At 38.4% G+C, this 23,390-nt stretch overlaps 1 protein-coding gene across 4 annotated transcripts in view; it reads left to right on the top strand.

Moving 5' to 3' along the window:
• The window catches only part of IQCK (IQ motif containing K), a 1,183,927-nt gene that overhangs the window by 972,712 nt on the left and 187,825 nt on the right, over positions 1–23,390 (top strand). The window contains exon 8 of one of the 4 annotated variants that reach the window (XM_044089752.1): positions 13,507–13,619. The exons of 2 other annotated variants lie outside the window; for them this stretch is intronic. In XM_044089752.1, coding sequence (XP_043945687.1) covers positions 13,507–13,587 — 81 coding nt within the window. In that variant the 3' untranslated portion in view covers positions 13,588–13,619. Of the gene's footprint in view, positions 1–13,506; positions 13,620–23,390 lie in introns of those variants that run through there. One more of the 4 variants, XM_044089751.1, reaches the window with a different exon arrangement.

Here is a 23,390-nt window from a genome sequence, read left to right as displayed (position 1 = left end):
AAAAATTGGGAAGCCGAGACATAGATCTTTTTGCCTCCCCTCTGAATTGCCAACTACAAAAATTCTGCACAAGGACTTATCACAAACAAGTATGGAAAGTGGATGCTCTTCTGTTCAGCTGGAAAAACCTAAAAGTCTATGCCTTGCCACCACTGCCTCTCCTTTCAAAGGTACTCCTAAAAGCCAGACAAGAAAAACCACAGATGATCCTGATTGCTCCAGACTGGCCACACCAACACTGGTACCCTATCTTAAGGAACTTGGCTCAGGACCCACCATGGATTTTGCCCCAAATTCCACACCTTCTGACTCAACAAAACAATCAGATCCTGCATGGTCAGCTCAAAACCCTAAACCTGGCTGCATGGCAGATACTTTAGTCAAACAGGCAACACCTCTCTCTAAAGCTGTTATGGATGTCATTTTGGAGGCCAGGAGGCCTAGTACCAGGAAAGCTTACTCAGAAAAAAATGGAAGAGATTCTGCGCCTGGAACTGGGCTCACAGCCTTGACCCTCTTGTTCCAAACATTCCTCAGATTTTACAATACTTAACTGAGATGCTGGACAGTGGCCTGTCCTTTTCATCAATTAAGATCCACGCCTCTGCCATTTCTGCACATTACAACACAGATCCTCCTTTATTCTCTCATCCCTTGCTAAAGCAGTACATCAGGGGGGGCTAAAAACATAAGACCGCCCCGGAGAGCACCAACACCAACTTGGTACCTCAATTTCGTTTTGGAAAAACTGACCCTACCACCTTTTGAGCCGGCCAACACAGCCGATCTAACATTTTTATCATGGAAAACAGCTCTGCTCCTGGCAGTAACTTCAGCACGAAGAGTCTCAGAGCTACAGGCATTAATGGCAGTGGAACCTTTTATAATTTTTCATCATTACAGGGTATCTTTAAGGACAAACCCTACCTTCATGCCAAAGGTGGTATCTAGTGTGGCTCTTAATCAAACCATCCATTTGCCTACTTTTTATCCAAACCCCAAAATAAAGGGGAGAAACTTCTGCATTCTTTGGACATACACAGGCAGCTACGCTTCTTCTTGGACAAAACAAAAGCTTTCAGGAAAACTGATCAACTGTTTGTAGCATATGCTGCAGGATCACAAGGCAAGGCTATCTCAAAGCAGACTATATCCAAATGGATAGGACGCTGTATTTGGTACTGCTACACACAGCATGGAAAATCAGTCACTAATAACATTCCACCAGGGCTACAGCCACTTCAGCAGCCTCTCTCAGAGGAGTACCTACCAAGGAAATTTTGGAGGCTGCAACTTGGAGTTCAGTGCACACCTTCACCAAGCATTACCACCTGTCTCTTTACTCTAAATCCAGAGCAGGATTTGCCACTGCAGTTCTGCAGGGCCTCTTAGCCAATCCTAACTCTTTATAGACCAGCCATCCAAACTTAGCTTTGGGATTCAACACAAGTGTGATGACTGCAGCAGTGTAACACGATGAACATAGTACAGTTTTGTACCTACCATAAATGTAGATGTTCGAGTGTTCACACTGCTGCAGTCCAGGTTACCCTCCCTCCATCCCCTCTGAACTAGCTGGACTTATCTATACCCCTCTATCCTATACAACCTTTGGGGTATATTTGCTGGTAACTGAAGGCATTGTTTTTATTTTATATGTATATTTTTGATTAGCAATATGTATTGCCTACCCACTTGGGGGCACCTGACATCTGGGGCAAGAAAAACTGAAGAAAATGGCGTCGGATGCATATTATATACCCCTGGCGCACTGACGTCAGGGAAGAAATGACAGCAACCGACGCCGGACCAAGACTTTGGAACTCTGGCCGACTGCAGGACCGCCTGATGGCAGGATAACCCAAGTGTGATGACTGCAGCAGTGTGAACACTCGAACATCTACATTTATGGTAGGTACAAAACTGTACTTTTCTTGGCATAATATAGACTTAAATTATTTTCCCCAGTGGCAGGGAAAGTGTCTTTTTATATAAAATTTGCCATAAAAGTCTTGGTCTACTTTGGAAAGAGATCATTATTTATAAAATGGCAGCCTTATTAGCGACCTACGGTACTACAGTGTTAGCATTTGTAACTGGGGATGTCAATGACCACTTTCATTATTAATAGATAGGATAAATCAGTTGTTACAGGCATCTGGAGTGTTTTTGTATTGTTGAAGATCCATTTTTGAGTTTTGCTGGTACTAAGGCTCCATGTAGGATTCACAGAATGGATGGAACATTGGTCTTCATCAGCAGTCCCATGCTTCATTCTTTGATTGTCATTCTACTTATTGTATCTTACCTCTGTGGAGCTCATTAAGAGATACATTTTTTTTTATTTCCACATTGTTGCATTATGTTTCTGATTAGTTTTACTAAGCTGCATTATTGTTACCATGTTACCTATATATTAGATTGTATTTACTAGGCTAACATCTGATCAAGGACTGTTTTGTTCCTTATGGATACGGCTTTTTGGGATGAGTTCTGACTTCCAGCAATCCTGCATTAAATAAATGGATATTGGAAATGTATGAAAGAATGAATGAATGTTACAAGCTTGTTTTGTGTAACTGCACATTGTTTTTAATGTAAGGATACCCGGCTGTTTTTATAAAAAGAATCTCTCCAAATAAGCTGTTCCTACTTCCAGTGCTCAGTTTCATTGTCAATGTGAAGAGGCCATATGATTTATCCTTAACAGAAACATCCATGTCAGTGCCACCAGCAGTAGGGTTGTCAGCATTTTTGGTTTAAGGCTTTCTGAATCTGAGATAGCATCAGCTAAATCTCTGGTGCTCTGCTTTTATCTTGCATTGTACATGGTTTTAGATACATAGTAGTAGCCCACTGACCTTGGGATTTGTCCTTCATACTGCCTCACTGTTCTAGGGTACACCAACCAGACTTCAACCATAATCTCTGGTTACTATCTTTGTGAACCCAGTACCTGGTTACTCGGGCAATACGGAGGTGAGAAAGTAGGATGAAACAAAAAGTCACCACCAGTAGAATACAAAAAACCACGTTTTAATTCGATCTTAAAATAAATCACGTACACTGCTGCATCGACAAGGGTTAAGCGCTTTCATCTGTCCCTTCCAGATTTCATCAGAACCAAAGAGTAACAGTTGCAGCTCAATTTTATACAGATTAAGGCACCAAAATTAGCAGTGATTAAATAATCAACTCCATTAAAAACATTTAAATACGTTAAATAATAAAATATATTTTAAATACATTGAGATTCACTCATACAGTTGAAAAATGTGGCATAGCCTATTTAGATACATACATCAGTACCACTGAGGCTGGATACACATCCAAACTGTATCGTAAGCCCACATTTTCCAATGATTATATTCAATATGGGAGTTGCCATCCTCCACACACATTCAAGAACGTGGTTAAAGGCCAGTGTGTGAGAGCAGCCCGAATGTCATCAACAAGAGCAATTATGTCACAAGAACTAGATTTCATCAAGAAATTATTTATGGAAAGGGGCTACCCAATCGACATGCTTAAAGATGTAGTTGAATATGTTAGATCGCAATGGGGTGTTAAGTACAATTCACTACTAGGGAAAGTCGATACCAACATAAAGATTAGTAAAGTAATCAATAGACGAGTTTGTGTTATTATGTTTAACCCGTACACCAACATTGTTAAGGAAATTTTACGCAGACATTGGTCTATTTTCAATATGGATGAGGAAGTGAGAAATATAATAGGCCATACTCCCAATATAGTATTAAAAACTGGACACAATTTGAAGAGACTTATTAAAAGATGTGATAACTCTAAGCATGGGAAACATTGCACATTAAAAACGACACAAAAATGTGGCTTATGTAGACAGTGCCAATATATTAATGTTGACCCTAGTATCAAACTGATGAACATAATGAAAAGTACAGTGAAATTCAAATTTGGCAACTGCAACAGCCAAGGAGTAGTATATTTAGCCTCTTGTACTGAGTGCAATGCTTTCTACATAGGGAAAACAGAAAGAAAACTTAAAACCAGGATTTATGAACACACTTACAAGATGAAAAAAGGTGATGAGAAGAATGCACTCAGCAAACACATTATAGTCAACGGAAATGATCACGGGTTCAAATTTGCCATTATAGATCAGGTAGATAGATCAAGAGGTGGTGGCAATTGGAAAGCCAGATTAGGGTCTATGGAGAGCAGATGGCAGATATGTCTTGATGCCACCACATTTCCAGGAATCAATGAACATATTAGTTTGAAACCATTTTTAGTATTAGGATCGTCCTAATTTTGGTAATGGGTAGCTGCGGCTAGTGATAGATATAGTTGAGATGGTAGAGTAGGTTGTAATATAATCATGCTATAATTTAGTATAACCAACCTTTACATTATACACCCACCCCTTACATTGGCTTCACAATGCTACATTCTCAGTCCGAGGTTGTGTGGTCCGAGTATACTATACATTTATATTGTCAACTGTTTATTTCTAGTTATACAAATTTACATCTCCACAATGTGAGGATTTTGTGAGGCATACTGAGGGATCCATTACACAATAGCAGCTTGTTAATTATTTACAAAGCTCTAGTATTTTATTTCAGGGATCCTTCCAAATTAAATAGGCACAGTTTAGTCCAATGTATTTTAGTGGTATGATTATATTTTATAGTAAATAGTTATATTGCATACATAATAGATTTTATTAAATATTTGTTTACATGATTCATATGTTGAGGTAAGGATATCCAGCCTTTGCATAGGTATGTATTTTCTATATACATGCGGAACATCCCCTTTACATTTAAATATGTCACATTCAATGTATTTAAAATATATTTTATTATTTTATTATTTAACGTATTTAAATGTTTTTAATGGAGTTGATTATTTAATCACTGCTACTTTTGGCGCCTTAATCTGTATAAAATTGAGCTGCAACTGTTACTCTTTGGTTCTGATGAAATCTGGAAGGGACAGATGAAAGCGCTTAACCCTTGTCGATGCAGCAGTGTACGTGATTTATTTTAAGATCGAATTAAAACGTGTTTTTTTGTATTCTACTGGTGGTGACTTTTTGTTTCATCCTACTTTCTCACCTCCGTATTGCCCGAGTAACCAGGTACTGGGATTGGAATTTTGTGTGGTTGGTGTGCTCGTTATATTTCTACTATCTTTGTGAAGTTTGAATGATTTCTTTATAATATATGCTTACCATTGTGTTCCTTATTCTTACGTACCAGCTTGCAAGTCAACCCCATTCAGCCAAAATTCCAAAGTAGTTGACCCCCCCAGCATTCTTATGGAATTAAACTCCCTGACAAATATTTAGAATGTGAATGCCTAGATGCAGACTAAAGGCACTTTTTAAACCAAGAAGTAAGCATACCCAACTTAAGTAGAAACAAAAAAAAAAAACAAAATGAAATGGAACCGTGGTCAATGAAGGCAATAAAGACAAAAAAATCCTTGTGGAGCCACAAATGGAAAATAAAAGCAGCAACAGTGCCAGAAAATAACGTACCACACTTTAATGAATGTTTTCATCACATAGACTTCATCAGAATACAGATGAAAAACGAAATGCATTGAATAAATATCCCTACCAATTAAACAATTAGTTACAAACAAATTGTTAAACACCTAGGCATTTCAATTAACTTCCTTGTCTTTTTAAAAACTGCTCAAAATTATTGAAAGGAACATCTTGTTAAGTCCCAACTTCCTATATTTTAAAAAACATTTAATGTTAATATACCCGTTAATACTGGGTTTTCTATCAGCATTTAGTTTAACCTGCCATAATGTTTCTTTCTGCTCGGGGTGGTTTTTGAAATTGCCACCCCTTAGGTCAATGTTAGCTGCTTCCAATACAATAAAAAGAAATTTCATGTATTTTGGACATTCAGCCATATGTCTATATAAAACACTTATATTGTCTTTTGTTTTGATACTATATATGTGCTCCGTAATACGTTCTCTCAAAGTACGTGTGGTCGTTCCTATGTAAAATGCTGGACACCCGCTACAGGTACTGATATACACTACCCCTTTTATAGAACAATTAACATATCTTGGCACTGATAAAATTAAATCATAATGTTCCACGGGTATGTAGGGTCCTTCATAAATATACCTACAGAAATTACATGACCCACATTTATACATACCCTTTTTGCGCACTACAGGAACACCTAAAGAGAAAGTGTGATCATTTTCCAATAACTTTTTAACATTATAATATTTTCTATTAACAAACCTAGGTGTATTGCCAATGGCATTTATTAACTCCTTATTGCCTTCTAAAATTCTCCAATTTTTTTCCACTATACGTCTTATAACCCAACTATCCACAGTCATATCCAGGGAACAAAGATTTCCCATACTTCCCTTCTTGTTATCATTGTTAAAACTAAACTCTGAATTCCCCGTCAGTAATGGGGGATAAAGTTCTTCCCGTTTACCTAAAATATCTTGACACGTTGTTCAGAAATTTTCTGTTATAACCTCGGTTCAAAAACATTTCCGATATCAGTCTTAATTCATCTAATAAATCTGGGTACCTTGTCGTCATATGACATGCCCTAATATATTGTCCCTTTGGGATGTTCTTTTTTATGTAATTTGGATGATTACTTTTAAAGTGTAACTAACCATTAGTAAAAGTCTCTTTCCGATAGATACAACTCTGTATAATTTTCTCTTCTTTGTCCCAAAAAAGTAATGCATCCAAAAAATGAATTGACCAACCACATTTCCCTAAGGTAAAACTCAAAAAATCAGATGCATTATTAACTTCACCAAGAAATTTCATAACAGTTTCAACATTTCCTTCTATTATAAAAAAAAGATCAGCCACAAACCTGAAGTATAATACAATATTATATTTTTCAACAATTCTTTTCAACACATTCATTTCCCACCACATCATGACAATATTAGCATATGCTGGTGCTGCAGAGGAACCCATTGCAACACCCCTTCTTTGTTTGAAGTACTTTCCATCAAACATAAAAAAGTTATTTTCTAATATAGTTTCAATAAGGCTACAGGTTAAGTAAATAGCCCTATCGTTGAAACCGCTGTAACATGTCAAATATTCCCTTACAGCTTCAACCCCTTGTAAATGGGGAATACAGGTAAAAAGCGATACGACGTCTAAAGTAAACATAATGTGTTTAGTTTTATCAAACTGTACTTTTTTAAAAAAAATCCTTTAATTTAATTAAAAAATCCCATAAATCCTTTAAATAGGTTTCGGATTTCTGTACTAAGGGATTTAATATTCCATCAACAACCAAGGCCATCCCTTCAGTGATGGAATGTGGTGCTGATACTATTGGCCTAAAGGGGGGGGGGGTTGAGTCCTTATGGACTTTAGGTATTCCAAACAAAACCCCTACCCTTGGTTTTTTGATTAAACAAAATTCATACATTTTGTAATCCATAATCCCATATATAAGGGCATCTTATAAAAACATATTAATATATTCATTACTATTTCTGATATGTTGAACACCAACTTCAGTATATTCATCACTGTTATCCAATAATTCTAACATACCTTTAATATACTGTTCCCTTGTCATAACTACAATATTTCCACCTTTGTCGCTTTTCATGAACCTAAGAAAGTTTTTTTCTTTAGTTCATTCAAAGCTTTATGTTCATCTGGGGTTAAATTATCAACCCACTTTCTTTTTTTATTATTAAGGTGCCTTCGAACATCTTGGGAACAAGCTTGTTCAAACACCCCTATGGTATTATTTAAAACCGGGGTGAGAGAAGAAGGCTTTATATATACATTTTGTTCATTCTTAACATTTTTTAATAAATACTGTAAATTCAGTTTATGTGAATATTTTTTATATCAATAATAGTCTTGCTATAGTCAGCCCTTTTAGTAGGTATAAAATTAAGTTCAAACCTTAAAATTGTTAATTCGTCATCATTTAAAAAATGTCCAGATAAATTCATTACGTTGAATAAGTCCATTCTGTCTTTCCCTATTTGTCGGTTGACGATTTGGACTTCATCTGTCCCCTGTTCTTCATTACTCGGTTCCTCGTCGACCTGCTGTCTTTCTTCACTAAAAAAGACTTGATTTTACCATCACCGGTGGTGTTATGTTCTGCGGAATGTGTGTTAGTTTCAGTTTGATTCAGCAAAGAGGCGGAACTCTGTTCCCCACTGGAAACAGGCTGAGTTCTGGTCTCATTCATAAAAAATTCTCTCAAAGGAACAGAAACTTTGAATTGGTTCCCCCTTTTGGCAGGAGTTTTGAAGTTATTTGGATTATTACGAAACCAAGAAGGTTTTTCATTGTCCCTTTCTCTCATACCCCCTTCCCTATTATTTTTAAATTCCCGTTGTTGAAGAGGGTCAAAATTTTCATAAGCTGTATTTTCTTCATATGCAGTTACATCTCTCAATAATTTATTGTGCTTTCGATTAATAATTTCATTTTCATGTTGTTCTACATCATGAAATATTCGTTCATAAACATTACTTTGTCCAAATTCAGTTAACAAACTATTTACTTTACTGTCAATTCTCAGAATATCTTCCTTCATGTCAGGCATTCTTTTTGAGTTATTTTCTATTAATAAATTTAGTAACTGTAGACCAGAATTATTAGAAAATGTGACTAATATCCCAAAAAATGCATCTTTAGAGGTGATACCATTGGGGCACTTAAAAAAGCATAGCCCCTTTGGAACTATTTGTAGTTCAAGACACCTCTTGAAATAATGATTTTCTATGTCAAGAGACTTGTATTTCTTCAAAAGTTTACAGAGATGTTCACATTTGTTGTTAAATTCCTCAGTTTTTGCTTTTGTCACTTTATAATCAGCCTTAACGAAAGGGTCATAATTCATATCAAGAATGGTCCCAGTGTTGTGTTGAAAAACATTCTGTTCTGGTAAATTCAACACTACTCTTTCAGACTTTTGAACATCCAGGTCAATGACTGTTCTACGTTCTTCATCTGAGCTGTTTGAAATTAACCCACTAGGTTCATGATCATGTTTAGAAACCAAAATTTTTAAAGACCTTTGAATATCCACCATGGTATTAAGTAGCAGCTGCATAACTCCAGCTTCATTGTCACCTGGAGTAGGATGTAAAGACAAGTTCATCAATGGATCAACTGATGCCTCGGCCATCGGAACGTACGCCAAACCAAACAACAACCAAGAAGTAAGCATAGCCAACTCAAGTAGAAACAAAAAAAAAACAAAACGAGATGGAACCATGGTCAATGAAGGCAATAAAGACAAAAAATCCTCGTGGAGCCACAAATGGAAAATAAAAGCAGCAAATAATGTACCACACTTTAATGAATGTTTTCGTCACTTAGACTTCATCAGAATGCAAATGAAAAAAGAAATGTATTGAATAAATATCCCTGCCAATTAAACAATTAGTTACAAACAAATTGTTAAACACCTAGGCGTTTCAATTAACTTCCTTGTCTTTTTAAAAACTGTTCAAAATGATTGAAAGGAACATCTTTGTTAAGTCCCAAATTCCTATATTTTAAAAAACATTTAATGTTAATATACCCGTTAATACTGGGTTTTCTATCAGTAAGTGCCACCTTAAAACTTGCTGGCCATGTAATCTGTCTCAATGAGAGAGGGAAGTTGTTCCATAATTTAGAGATGGAAGTAGAATACAGGGATTTCCTGAAGGAGCTATGAGCTTTAAGGATGATGGCAAGGTTGACTAAGTTTTTGATCTAAGAACTGTTAGTGGCCTATACCACTGAAGAAGAATAGTAAGAGATTGACATTTATGTGGCTGGTGGATGGTCTTATGAGCTATTTTTTGTTAAGTAAGAAAAGGATAGTTAGGGAGTTGGATCCAGTTAAGTTGCTTGAATATATAGTAGCAGAAACGGTATGCTTGTGCTGCCATGAAGTTTATCCTTCCTTATTTTGATTCCTTCTTACCATGCTCCTTCTGATGGAGTCAGCAGAGATGCACAGCATTTAACTAGTCATTCTACTATTTTTAAAGTACTACTGAAAAAGAACATGCTTATTAAGTTAAATTGCTTATTGTTAAACTCTCTGATTACATTTTTCTATAGAAAATAATACACAGTACAGTTTCTAAGTTTGCACAGGTAGTGATTCTTTTGTGTTTAGGTGTTTCCATTTCTGTTGTGTTTGTTTGTCTGTAGAGTTGGTATGTACAAATCAGGGAGATGCAAGGGTATTCCCCCTTTGCGGAGGGGAATGCATGCTTATTTTAACTTTTTATATAGGGTTGAGTCTTCTGACAATTTGACATTATGATATAGGTTCTTATGATGTGGACGTCTGAAAGGGAAAGCCACTTTGCTCTGGTCCTTGTCAAGGTGCACGACCTGCAGTTGCTTTGTTTTCTGAATAGATACTGACAACTTATAAAAGCAGCCACAGCATCCCTACATGCAGAGTACATAGTCTACATCTGCTGTGCATCTATAACTGTGGTATTACAGCACTGTACTTTGCTCAGCTTGTTCTCTGTATATCTGAAGACCGCTTTTAGCCTATAAAGTGCAGGTTTAATTGTCCTCCACCTCACACACACACACACACACACACACACACACACACACACACACACACACACACACACACACACACACACACACACACACCAGTGTGAGTGGATGCCAATCTGTGCAGCTGAATTTGTTCCCCCTCCAAAATAAAACCACCTGTTGTAAGTGTATGCTGGGTGGCAATCATATTTCAGCTGGCAATCTGCATCTGACAGTGTTCTGCAGGAATATATTCAGCACACTCTCAATACCCCAAGTTCTGCTCAGTTATGTATCACCCATATGATTCTTTTCATGAATTGTATGCATGTCAGTAAAGCATTCAAAGATAGGTTCTGTTGCATATCTTCCATTCACAGTGGACTCACTGTGTCTATGAATCACCTTATAATTTACTTATTTTCTCTGAATAACTTTGTAGGTTTTAATAATTTGTTCTCCAGTGTAGTGGACTGATCCTGATGGAATCATTTCAAATAATACCTGGCTGGATACGCAACAATGCAGCAAATAAAATGCAGTATTAATTGAAGTGAAAACTTAAAACAATCCATTTAAATATCCCTAAAGAGAGTACATCAATATAATGCAGATAAACTTAGCATTAGTTAAACATAATGAAGTACAAGTTGCATTAAAAAATTGTGGTGGTAGACAGCTATCCCCGAGTACAACAGAATATAGCTGGTATCAATAAAAAAGGGTCATATATGGTAAAGCTGAAACTAGACAAATTAGAATGGAAAGCTACATTATTAGAGAGTTAATTAATAAATGAGATAATGATACTTTAAAATGTATTATACAATGACTGGCCTCAAATATTCAACCAACCCAACCAACGTGCCTGTTGTAAATCCAAGACTATACTAACGGAAAAAGGTCTGGTCGTCCGGACTTTTTCCTGTTAGTATATCTCATTTTTTTTTACTTTTCTTTATTTTTTTTTTTAAACAAAAGAAAACTGAAGACGTTTTACATTCGGGAGATGGCACAGACAGAAATAAAAGAGTAATCAGGTACATTCTACAGATCTTTAAAAACTTACCTGATTATCCTTTTATTTAGTCTGTCCCGACTCTCCCAAACATAAAAATGCTCCCAGTTTCTTCTTTTTTATTAATTATAAAGAAGAAGAAGCAACGGAGATCTTCCATTCTCCCTTGCTAACTCTTCACAGAACTTATGCACTGTGTAAGCGGTGGAACACAAGTCCCATGCGCATGTACATAACATAAAAAAAGCTCCGGGATACTAACAAGATGCGGAAGGGCAGCACGGACGTATTATACAAAGACATTATTTAAGAAATATAAGTAGTCTTTTTCTTAAATAATGTCATTTTATAATAGCAATAACCCATGTCTGGGTGTGGGTAATGTTAGATTTACCCACGGTTGTCTTTGTTTGGCCACTCAGGTTTCATCCTCGTGACCAAACCACATCAGCCATGGGTAAATCTAGCGTTACCCACACCCAGACGTGGCTTATCACTTAAATAAAAAATAGGGGCCATTGACAGGAATTGAGACATGGCAAATATATGCAATGACTGGATGGACAAGATTTTGCAGGTTGTACTTTTCTTGAGATGGAGCTTGAACAGAGACTTAAGTTCTGATTTGGTCTCACTGTTCTAAAAGCATAGTCAGAGGAAACAAGAATATTTTGCTGGTCTAAGAGGTACAAGTGCACTATTAGACTGAGACTAGAAAAACACTGCAAAAGATCAAACTCAAACTCCTGAACTCCAAGAATCCTAATTTTATTCACAAGTAAGCACTTTTGTTTTAGATTGATACCTGAAAGCATAGCGTGCTACCTTTGGGTATAATCTTGAGGTAAAATTGAGGGAGAGATCAGTTATGGTGGTGGCACTTGATGACACAGCTGAGAGGATGGATATGCCCATCCAAGGGAGGGAGTGGGTCTCAGCCCAACTCATGCAGTCACTCCTAACCTGACCACTGCAGGAGAGCACGGACAGTGTTGGAGGACAGGAGTCAGTACAGGAATTATGTGGGGATTTCCTCCCAAGCCGGTGATGGTAGTCTTTGTCAGCTGCATGAAGGATCATGTACATGCTGATAGATGACCATCATCTGCCTTGTAATGATGTAGGTGCCCACATCACTATCCAAGACAGGAGTTAGGCTATATACAAAAATACTATTATTTCTGGAAAGTTGAGGACAGCACCAAACACACTAATGTCTTTGTGAATGATGGTCCCTCCTGATGGCTGCCATTTAAGGGAATATGAAGGCATTCTGTCATCCCTAGGAAGTGAATATGCTTGAGTCTGATAGTGGGAGGCCTGATGTTTGGCAAGACATAGTGGGAGAAAGTACATAGAAAAAAATACTAGGTGAGAGATGAAATCTTAATATTCAATAGATAAGTGAAAGGTAAAGAAATAACTAGATATAATGTAAATATTGTGTATTTTTGATTGTATTTCATAGATGTATGCTGCATTACTTATGCTCTGTTATGCTGACTTTGAATATGTTGTATTATCTTAGTTTCTCAGTTGTCATAAAGACATATTTTGTATTTACCGTGAAATCTTTTCACTTCGCCTTTGCCTGAAACTGCTGAATTTTGATCAGTGCACTTCCCAGGTAAACAAGTATAACTAACTAACTAACTAACTAACTAACTAACTAACTAACTAACTAACTAACTAACTAACTAACTAACTAACTAACTAACGTAAGCAAGAACCAACTAGTATGGTGACAATTGTGTAATGATATTCATGTTTATGTAGAGCAAAAGGAATCTGCAGTTTTGGATTTTGTGTAAATGTTTTTCAGATATAGGTATAGTCTGCACATGGCTGATATGGTAATATTCGTTCCTCCTTCCTTCCTTTCTTCTGAGTTGAAGACACTTAACAGTTTATGGCACCCAAAGAGAGCCTACTTGCTTTTCTTTTTCAGGTGATCCAGATGAATAGATATAGAATGGAAGAGATGATGAAAATACCAAGATATTTAAAGGAGGAAACCTGCTCCCTTTGATTGTTCTGCCAGAAAAGAAATTCATTTGACAGGTGAATTGTTTTAGTCTATCTGAAGTGCCAGACAATATCCCCTTAAATGTTTCTACTTGATAATGAGCCGTTTGCTATATTGAGCCAAGTGAGGAGCTTTTAGATGTCCTGAAGATGATCAACTTTGATATTAATTTAAAAAGTTGATAGCTAAAAGACAGCTAAATCATCACTTAGAACAAGGAAGATCTGATGGAAGAGTGTTTATGAATAAGGAGAAGTGGCCCAAGGGCACCACAGTATGGAGCAACAGAGGAAGGAAGTGAGGAGTTAAGTCTTACTGTAATAAATCTTTGATTAAGGTAACCTTTGAACCAGAAAGATCTTCATGGGAGAAGTAAACAGGGCTTGGGTAATGATTAACTAGTTTGAAGGTCTTGGTCAAATCAATGAGCAGAGTACAAGTAAATGAGCCATCACTCATGGATAGGAGTGATTCAGTGAGGGAGAATCAATAGTGGCATCTTGAGATGGGAGTCTATGTTAAAAGACTGACTTTTGGAATAGTAGAATTTTATATGATCATACTCATATGATTGACTATTAAAAAGTCGAATATATCCCTATTCGCTTAAAAAGTGAATTTTCTTGAGAGTGCGGTACAGTTGGAATCAGGAAATATGCCCTTTTTCCCCACTGTAGTGTGATCTTGGAGTTGGTATATATATATATATATATATATATATATATATATATATATATATATATATATATATATAATTAGCAGGGAGTGTGGGGGCTGCATGTGGCTTGCCCCCCCACGCTAAAACACTATTTTTGAGGTTTTATATATGTTTGACTTTTTGAATACTCAATTATATGAAACTCAACTATTTGAAAAGTTAATCATATGAACTATGTCTCGTGAGGGGATATGATTTTTATGTATGTGGTCTCAGAGGCTTTTTTCAAGCAATTTGACTTGGACTGATTGAAAGGAGGTGGTTCTGTAGTCAAAGTTTCTGATGAGAAAAGTATTTCTTGGTAATAGGAAAATAATAATTTCCTTCCAGAATGAGAGAGGAAAATCCTGACATAAAAGATTGAAATGGTGGCAGAGAACGACTGAGAAGTAAAGTTTTTGGACTTTGCTACTTCTGACTGTATTTGTGAGACAGTCTTTTAAAATGAAAAGTTAAAAAAAATGTAGTTTAAAGAAGACGGTGAAACACTTAGAGATGAATTGTGGGGGCTGGGTGGAATTTTTTCTAACTTTATTTTGACTTCTGTTCAAAACTTGTTTGCAGTGGAAAAAAAAATTAGACTGTTTTGCTGTTACTCTGATTGTGTTTTGTTTCTTAGACAAGCATGTTAAAATCTAGAAATAAGGAACCAATCTTTCTTTTCTTTTCAGGATGCCTAAGCTTTATTTCTTTGTTTTAGGAGTTCATGGAGCACAACTGTGATTCAATATCCCTCACACATTTTCTGTATATGTAACCTGGAGGAAAATATTTGTTTTGCAGTTTAAGAAACATGTTGGTCAGATATTGACAGGCTATGCAAAAAGAGGAAGATTGACAGAATGAGGACGATCCACGTTAAGTATCTCAGACTTCAGAAAATAGATATTATTGAGGGATAGGTTTTGAAATATGTAGTTGGTAAGAGAAACTCTGGGCTTTTTAGCAGAATAGTGCAAAAATGATTAGAAAATGGTTACAAGTTTGAAAGAATATCTTTAACACAGAAACCTTTTCACGAGTAGAGTAAATGATTGTTACATGTAGCAAGGAATGATTGTTGAAAAGAAAATTAGACCTGTTTAGTTCCTTGGCAAGCTAAGAACTTGGTTATATTCAACTGGACGTATAAGAGAATTTAAGTACCTTTTTATGCACTTTTACTTTTAAAAAATACAGTATTTAAATTGATTTAAACTGTGTATGAAGGAGTGTTGAAGGAATTTTTAACTGGTTATTCTGCTCTTCAGTTATTCCCACCCACCCTGTTTTTGTTTTGGTGTTAATCTTAGTGGCATTGAAACTGCCCGCCCCTCAGCCTGCCTCTGGGCCCATCTCATTTGCTCACTCAACTGAGTGCAGTGAGATCATATTCTGATTTCAGGCACTCCTACTGTGTACAAAGAGAGCATCTGGGAAATAGAAAAAAAAAAAAAATTAAGCTTATTTCCTGCCTTTCTTGTTAAGTGGTACAGACTATTTGTAGGCTTCTGAGCCCCAAGCCCTTCTGTGTTTGAGGGAAGCCTTCTAGCTTGTTTTTTTTTTTCTTGTAACTAGCCAGTTTTCTAGTTTCAGCACTCAAATCTGTTTCTTTGATCTCAGCACTTGTTCAGAAAAAAAAAAAAAAAAAAAAAAAAAAAAAAAAAATTTCATCTGCTTTTACTGTACTTGTGTTTTTACCTACTTCTTTTTACTTTTGCATCATCTTAAAATACTCAATTGTATTTATTACTGCTTGGTGTAACTCATTCTAAGCCTTTTGGTTTAAACACTTGGGCTTCGGACCAGTTAGTTGTTTTGCACTGAGAGGTTTGTGGTCTGCACTGTTGTGGCAGAACAGGTAGCTTACATCCTTCTAGGTTGAGAACTGCTGATTGAGGGCTCAGTGTCTGTTATTCTAAAAGTGTATTAATTCTGGTTTAAGCACTTGGGCTTTCAAGCCAGTTATTTTACATTAAGAGGGTTCGTGGTCTGCACTCTTGTGGGAGGAGAGGCTGGACTCTGCCCTTCTGAGCTGGGAATTTCTGGTTAAAGGCTTATAGTGCATGCATATCTGAACTGTTTCTTACTGAAGTTGGTGCGCCTTGTTTGCTGTGGCATAGACTGGATTCGGGCCTGCTGGATCTAGCTTTGTTTGTGTAACTTGAGCACTAATCCAGACATTCTCTAAAGTATTCAATGGTATTTATTACTGCTTGGTTGTAACTTGATTAAAGTGTAGCTATCATTCAAGTCTTTTGGATTAAGCACTTGGGCTTCAGACCAGTTGTTTTACATTAGGAAGGTTTGTGGCAAGCACTGTGGTGGCAGGACAGGTAGCTTTCATCCTTCTAAGTTGGGAACTGCTGATTGAGAGCCCAGTGTCCAAGTGTATTAGTTCTGGTTTAGGCACTTGGGCTTCAGGCCAGTTATTTTACATTAAGAAGGTTCGTGGACTGCACTCTTGTGGGAGAAGAGGCTGGACTCTGCCCTTCTGAGCTGGGAATTTTCTGGTTAAAGGTTTATAGTGCCTGAATATTTGAACTGTATCTTACTGAAATTGGTTCACCTTGTTTGCTCTATCATAGACTAGATCCAGGCCTACTGAATCTAGCTTTGTTTATATACTTGTTGTTTGTTTGCTTGTTATTTCCCTGGAAGCTAATTCACCTAATACAACTTCTCAGCTTCTGTGGATCACTAGTGATATCTGCATTGCTTACTGTACTTATTTCCTTGTTTCACTTGAAAGAAAGTTACTGTTTGTCATTTTGCATTTAGTTACTTGTATCACATTGCACTCAAGTTACCTGGCACTTGCTCACTAAAGCAATTATATAAGTCAGCACTAAAAATTAAAAGCACTACACCCTCACTCCCCACTGGCCCTTGTTTTCAATTAAGGATTTCCCAATATTATTCTAGCATGTCCAAAGGTCAGTTGTCAATCTCCTCTCCGGTCCAGCTGGTGAATCTGGGAATCTTGAGGCAATGTTATAACTGCCTCATGTACACAGACAACCCTCTCCTCCTCCCACATAACACAAATACTTGCGAGAGATGCAGCTATTTAGCCAAACTGGAGGCTGAGCTCTCTCAACTCAGGACTGGCAAGACCAGACAGGAGGAGAAGGCAACTACACACACCACAAAACCAGCCTCACATAATGCTACCACTCCACTGAATCAAACACATAAACACACAAAGACATACTCGGAGGCTCTGAGTAAAAATTTACCTAAACAGCAGAGGCCTCCAAAGCAGACACCCAAACAACTGCTACCTCAAGACACCCCACAAGCAACACATAAACCACAAAAGCAGTGTGCAAAGCAGTCACAGCCCTTAAGGCCAAATACAACACCAAACATACTTGTCATAGGTGACTCCATAGTCAGACACACTGGCGTCCCACTCACCAGGCTGAACAAGGAGAGGGTCACAGTAAGCTGCCTATCGGGCGCTAGAATCCGCCACATAACACAAGCACTCGGGTCACTCCACAGCAAGTACAAATATGACACAGTCATTGTCCATGCTGGTGTGAGCGACCTGAGACGTACCTCCCTGGACTGCATGAAAAGAGACATAGAGGAGCTCTCTGATTATGTAGCCCAGGCAGGTATGACCCTAACCCTGAGCAGTATCCTTCCTTCACCAAGAATGATGCCACAATATAGAGACAAGATGATCAGCTTTAACAATTGGCTTAATGTCTGGTGTCATTCAAAGGGGATCCAGTGTCTGTCTGCCTGGGATGACATGCTTGACAAGCCACGCTGCTAAGGGCGGCTTGCACCTGTCACCCTGGGATTCGGATATTGGCTAAGGCTCTTGCCACCCCATAGTGCCTTTTTAGGCAAGGCTCAAATTCTAAACCTACCACCCTAGAAAACAAAAATGGGAAGAAATTGAGGGTAATGCTGCTCAATGCCAGAAGTCTAAATCTCAAAATGCACGCTCGAGGCCCTTCTCAGTATGGAGAACATCGATGTCTGTGCTGTAACTGAAACCTGGTTCAAGGCTCCTGAGAGCACCCGGCACTATTAGGTTTTACCTCATATCATGCGTTCCGGCCCCAAAACCCGGACCACTCCACAAAAGGAGGGTGTATCCATATTCATAAAGGATACTCACACCTCCAGGTTGGTGGCAATGCATGAAGCTTCGAAACCATCCAGGTGCAACTAACAATAGGCAAAACTGCTCTACAAATTGTAGCATGCTACAGGCCACCCTCTCAAACTCAGGAACCCCACACAGCCTTCCTGAAGACACTGGAGGGTATAAATGTATCTCCAAACACCATCATATTGGGTGACTTCAACTACCCGAATATAGACTGGGAACATTACTCAAGCCCTAACTTTCTAGCCCAACGGTTCCTGGAGTTCATAAATTCAAATGCCATGGAACAGCTAGTCACTGTTCCCACGAGAGGAGAAAATATACTAGATCTCATTGTCACAAACATGGGGACAAAATGCTCCACACGAAGTATATCCCTCATTGGTGAGATCTGATCATAAACTAATCTCACTGGAAATCCACATCCGCCCCACCCCAAACAAAAGACCATAGTGAAGAACTTCTCTAAAGCAAACTTCACACTACTCAAGACTGGTGTGGTATCCTTCAAGGCCCCTGAGTCAGAGGAAACCACAACCCAAGCTGGAAGCCCTTACAAATGCCTTCTATGAACACCTCCAGGACTGCATGGATCAGGCAATCCCAAATAAAACCAAGACTCTTTCCACAAAGGGCAAAGCGTCCAGTCTGGTGGACCCCAGCCATTAACAAACTTTACAATAAGAGGAGAAAGCTATTACATGATAGAACAAAATCCATAAAAGGGAAGTCACCCTGATCATTATTAGTAAAAATTACGAGCACTCATAAAATCAACTAAGGCCAATTTTGAGAGAAAAATTGCCATGGATTCAAAGGACAATCATAAGGCCTTTTTCAGCTATGTTAGGAACCTGGGTGGAAACTCACAGATATGCTCAGAATTAGTCCAAAATGATACAAAATCACTGAACCCACAGACATTGCCAACATACTGGCAGACAGGTTCAGTGCAAACTTCACCCCCTCTCCCCCTAAAGGAGAGATAACTATCCCAGCCGAGTGTAGCCTCCCGGACATCTCAAATGCGCAGGTGAAAGCTGCTCTCTCTAAAGCTAAAAACACAGCATCAATGGGACGGATGGTGTCCCGGCTGTGTGCTACCTGAGCTAAATGAGGAATTAAACCCGCACATAAGGCAGCTGTTTAATCTCAGCCTTACCACAGGATACGTGCCCAAGGAGTGGCGTGACGGCAACTGTGGTCCCACTCCACAAAGGTGGCGCCTCTCACGGACCCTGGTAATTACCGCCCCATAAGCTTAACAAGTCTAGTCTGCAAAGCTATGGAGAGGATCATAATGGAGCTCATAAACAAAGATATAGGGGACTTGCAGACATTGGACCCGACCCAGTTTGGCTTTGTCAAGGGAAGATCATGCCTTTTGAACTTGGTGACTTCTTGAAATAGTCACCAAGGCCATTGATGAGGAAAGGCAGTCCATACAGCCTACCTTGACCTTGCAAAGGCTTTCGACACAATACCCCACTCGGGTATTGTAGAAAAACTTACCAGCTTAAATGTAAACCCATATGTCACAAGATGGGTTGCAAACTGGCTTAAGGACAGAACCCACAGGGTTAGAGTTGCTGGCGCTGTGTCAGACTCCAAGCCGGTCACAAGTGGTGTCCCACAGGGCTCGGTCCTTGGCCCCCTATTGTTTGGCATCTACTTCTCAGAAGTACAGGCCAACATGGGAGGACTTTGGCTGACAAAGTTTGCAGATGACTACAAACTGAGCGCCATAGTGGAAAGTGCATCGGACACTGATATCCTTCAGAAGGGACTCACGGAAACAGATAGCTGGTGCCAGAGCCATGGCCTGAAGTTAAACGCCAAAAATGTATAGTCATACCCTTCGGGAAAAACAAGGTAACCCCAAGCTACCATATAGGTGGCAATCCACTAAGCACAGAAGAGGTTATCAGGGACCTGGGGACCCAGGTTGACAGTGGCCTTTCTTTTGACACTCACATTGCTAAAGTGGTTAGAAAGACCTTCTACATTGCCCACCTGATCATGAAGGGATTCACATCCAGATCTAGTGAGGTCATTGTTCCCCTGTACTCTTCACTTATCAGACCAATGATCGAGTACAATGCCCCATTCGGGATGTATCTCACCCGACATCTGCAGCAATTGGAGAGACCCCAAAAGTTCCTCACCAAAAGGATAAAGGGACTCCAAAATCTGTCATATGCTGCCAGATTGAAGAAACTCCAGCTCTATTCAGTCGCATACCGTCTGCTCAGAGGTGACATGTGCCTGACATACAAGGCCATGTCCAACCCGGAATTAATGGACATGCTCCACCTCAAAAAATCCAAATCCACCAAAACCACTAGAGCAAGCGACTTAAACCTTAGCACGGATATAAATAGGACGTGCTGGAGGGATAGATTTATCACTCAGAGACTCCCTATGCTGTGGAATAAAATCCCGGTCCATGTGAGGCAGAGCACCTCGATGACTCTGTTCAAGAGAAATCTAGACCTGTGGATGGGAGATCGTAGGTTTACCCCGGGAATCATCTCTGGGTCACTGCTGGACAGAGGCACAACAAACTAATGGGCACAGTATTTTTTCATATAAGGGGTGGCGTAAGCCACAATAATTTGGGCTAGGCTTATAAATGCCTTAGGGCAGATAGCCTAGTATAAACCTATGAACCTATGAACCTATGAACCTAAGTATGTTTGTGAGGCTGTGGTTTACTAAATAGCGTAAAAGAGCCTGTCTGACAGGACCAAAACATTTAACACAAATTATCCAAAACTAAAGTATTATTGTTATTATTATTATTGTTATTATTATTGTTGTTGTTGTTGTCATTATTATTTCTTTTCTTAAAGATTATTCGCCTCACCCCATTTTTTGATCACATCAAAAGTACATTACAAGACTCTAGGAAAATGCAACTCCTGTCTCTCTCTCTCTGGTCATATAACCTAACCTCTTCCTACCCTACTCCCCTCTACTTACCTTGCTCTGACTCTAGTTTTCATTCTTTCAATATGCCAACTCAAATATCCACTTGGTGTATAATGCATGTATATATATATATATATATATATATATTGTGTTTTGTCAGTCAATCTGTATATGATGTCATGTATCTATTATCTTTATACTGTTGTTATTTTTTTCTAGCTTGGGGGTCGAACATTGGTCCTTAACTTGGTTGATGGCAGAAGGTTAAGGCTGTGAGGTGTAGTTTTGTGGTTCAGGTTTGATTCCCACAGCCCTCATTTGTCTACCATGTGACCTTGAGCAAGTAACTTAACCAGACAGTGCTTGGAGGCAACTTGGAATTTGGTCTTGGCTCCTCAATGGTCTCTGGACTGCAAGCCAAGTGCAACCTACCAACAAGACATAGAATATAATAATTGTGACTTTAGTAATATGGGCCATATTTTTCATTCTCAGGGGTACCATGCAGTCTACTGGACAAATATTTGTTAAAGAGAAAATAACTGCCTGCAGTTTCATGGCAAGGTCTGTGCTTTAAAATTAAGTTATAGATGGGGATAAGGAACTGTAGAGTTGAAAAATTAGGATTTAATAATATTTCACATAAGACATTTAAGACTGATCTGTTTCTGTCTATCTATCTAGCTATCTATCTGTCTATCTATTTATCTATCTGTCTATCTATCTATCTGTCGATCTATTCTTTGTTGATTGAGTTAGTCCCATTAGGCTAGTGGCCTCTTTTCATGGGAGACCTGAGTATTAATACTGCTAGGAGAAATTTTTCCAGAGCATTGGGGAACTTTCCCTACCCTTTTCAATAGGTGCCATGTGATCATTGAAAATTATTCATTGAAGTATTCATGGTTAAGGTAAACTAGCTTTTGATGTATTTGGCCAGCATGTACGCGCCTAAGACCTGAATGCTTGGCACAAAAATATTGGTAAAGGTTATGGGAGTTAAGAGAATTATTAGAAACAAGTGCTAGAAGGCTTAGATTTATTTCTGTGTCCCCTGAGAACATTAGCAGTGACAAGAGAAGTGAGGGAATGGGTGGTTTATTACATAGCTAGAATGTACGAGGAGGAGGTTTCAAAATATTAGGAGAATGGAGCACTGTAGATGACAGGTGAAAATTTTGGGAGGAGTGGAAGATGTAATCTTGTATCATAAATGGCTGTCTAGTTATGGAAAGTGTAGTGGGCTAACAGAAACATATAGGTACTATAGATGATGGGTACTAATATTCTGATAGACATGCACAGAGAGAGAAGAGAGTGGGATTGGGAAAGTTAATATGTGTGGCTCTGGGGAAGCACAGATGATTTTAAGGAAGGGGTGTAGGAAGAGAAATGAGAGAAAGAGATATTGGTCTGGTGGTTTGAAAGCAAATTTGAGAATGCCAGAAAAATGTGAGGTATCAGAGAAAAAGGGTCTATATTAGTGTATCGAATGGACTAAATAGTGAAAGCTATTTAGTCGATCAGATACTGTTGAAATGGCAAAATAGCGAAGACACGGAACATCAAATTTTTTCCCAGGGAAACAATTCGGTGGGCTGTTTTCAGGACTTTGCGATTTCCTCCACTATGGTGCGATCTCCAAGTTGGTATATTTAAGTATGGGGGGTATGGAGGCAAAGCCCCCCACTTATCTTTGTGTTTAAGTTTTTTTTTTTTGCGTAGCAGCAATTTTTTTCCCTGGGAAAATATTTGCTGTTCGTGTGTTCGATATTTTGTGTTTTAGACATTATTAGTACGATGAAATAGCGTTCGCTATTTTCATCGTATGATAATGTAATATAGAGATGAGAAAAATGGAGCATAATGGAGGATGTATGATGTAAATTGATTAATGGAATGAAGTGAGAGGATGAATGAATGACTGAAGAGTTGAAAGCAAAGGTTTGTGCTGCATTCCAGGAAGTTGGATTTCTTACAACTAATTTAATATGGCTGGATGGGGAGGAAAGTACCAGCATTTCTGATGGCATGCTGTTGACAATATTC

This window comes from Protopterus annectens, chromosome 12.part0, assembly GCF_019279795.1.
Source record: "Protopterus annectens isolate FY-2018-M chromosome 12.part0, PAN1.0, whole genome shotgun sequence".
NCBI classification, from domain to species: domain Eukaryota; kingdom Metazoa; phylum Chordata; order Ceratodontiformes; family Protopteridae; genus Protopterus; species Protopterus annectens.
This window is presented reverse-complemented; position numbering and strand designations above follow the sequence as displayed.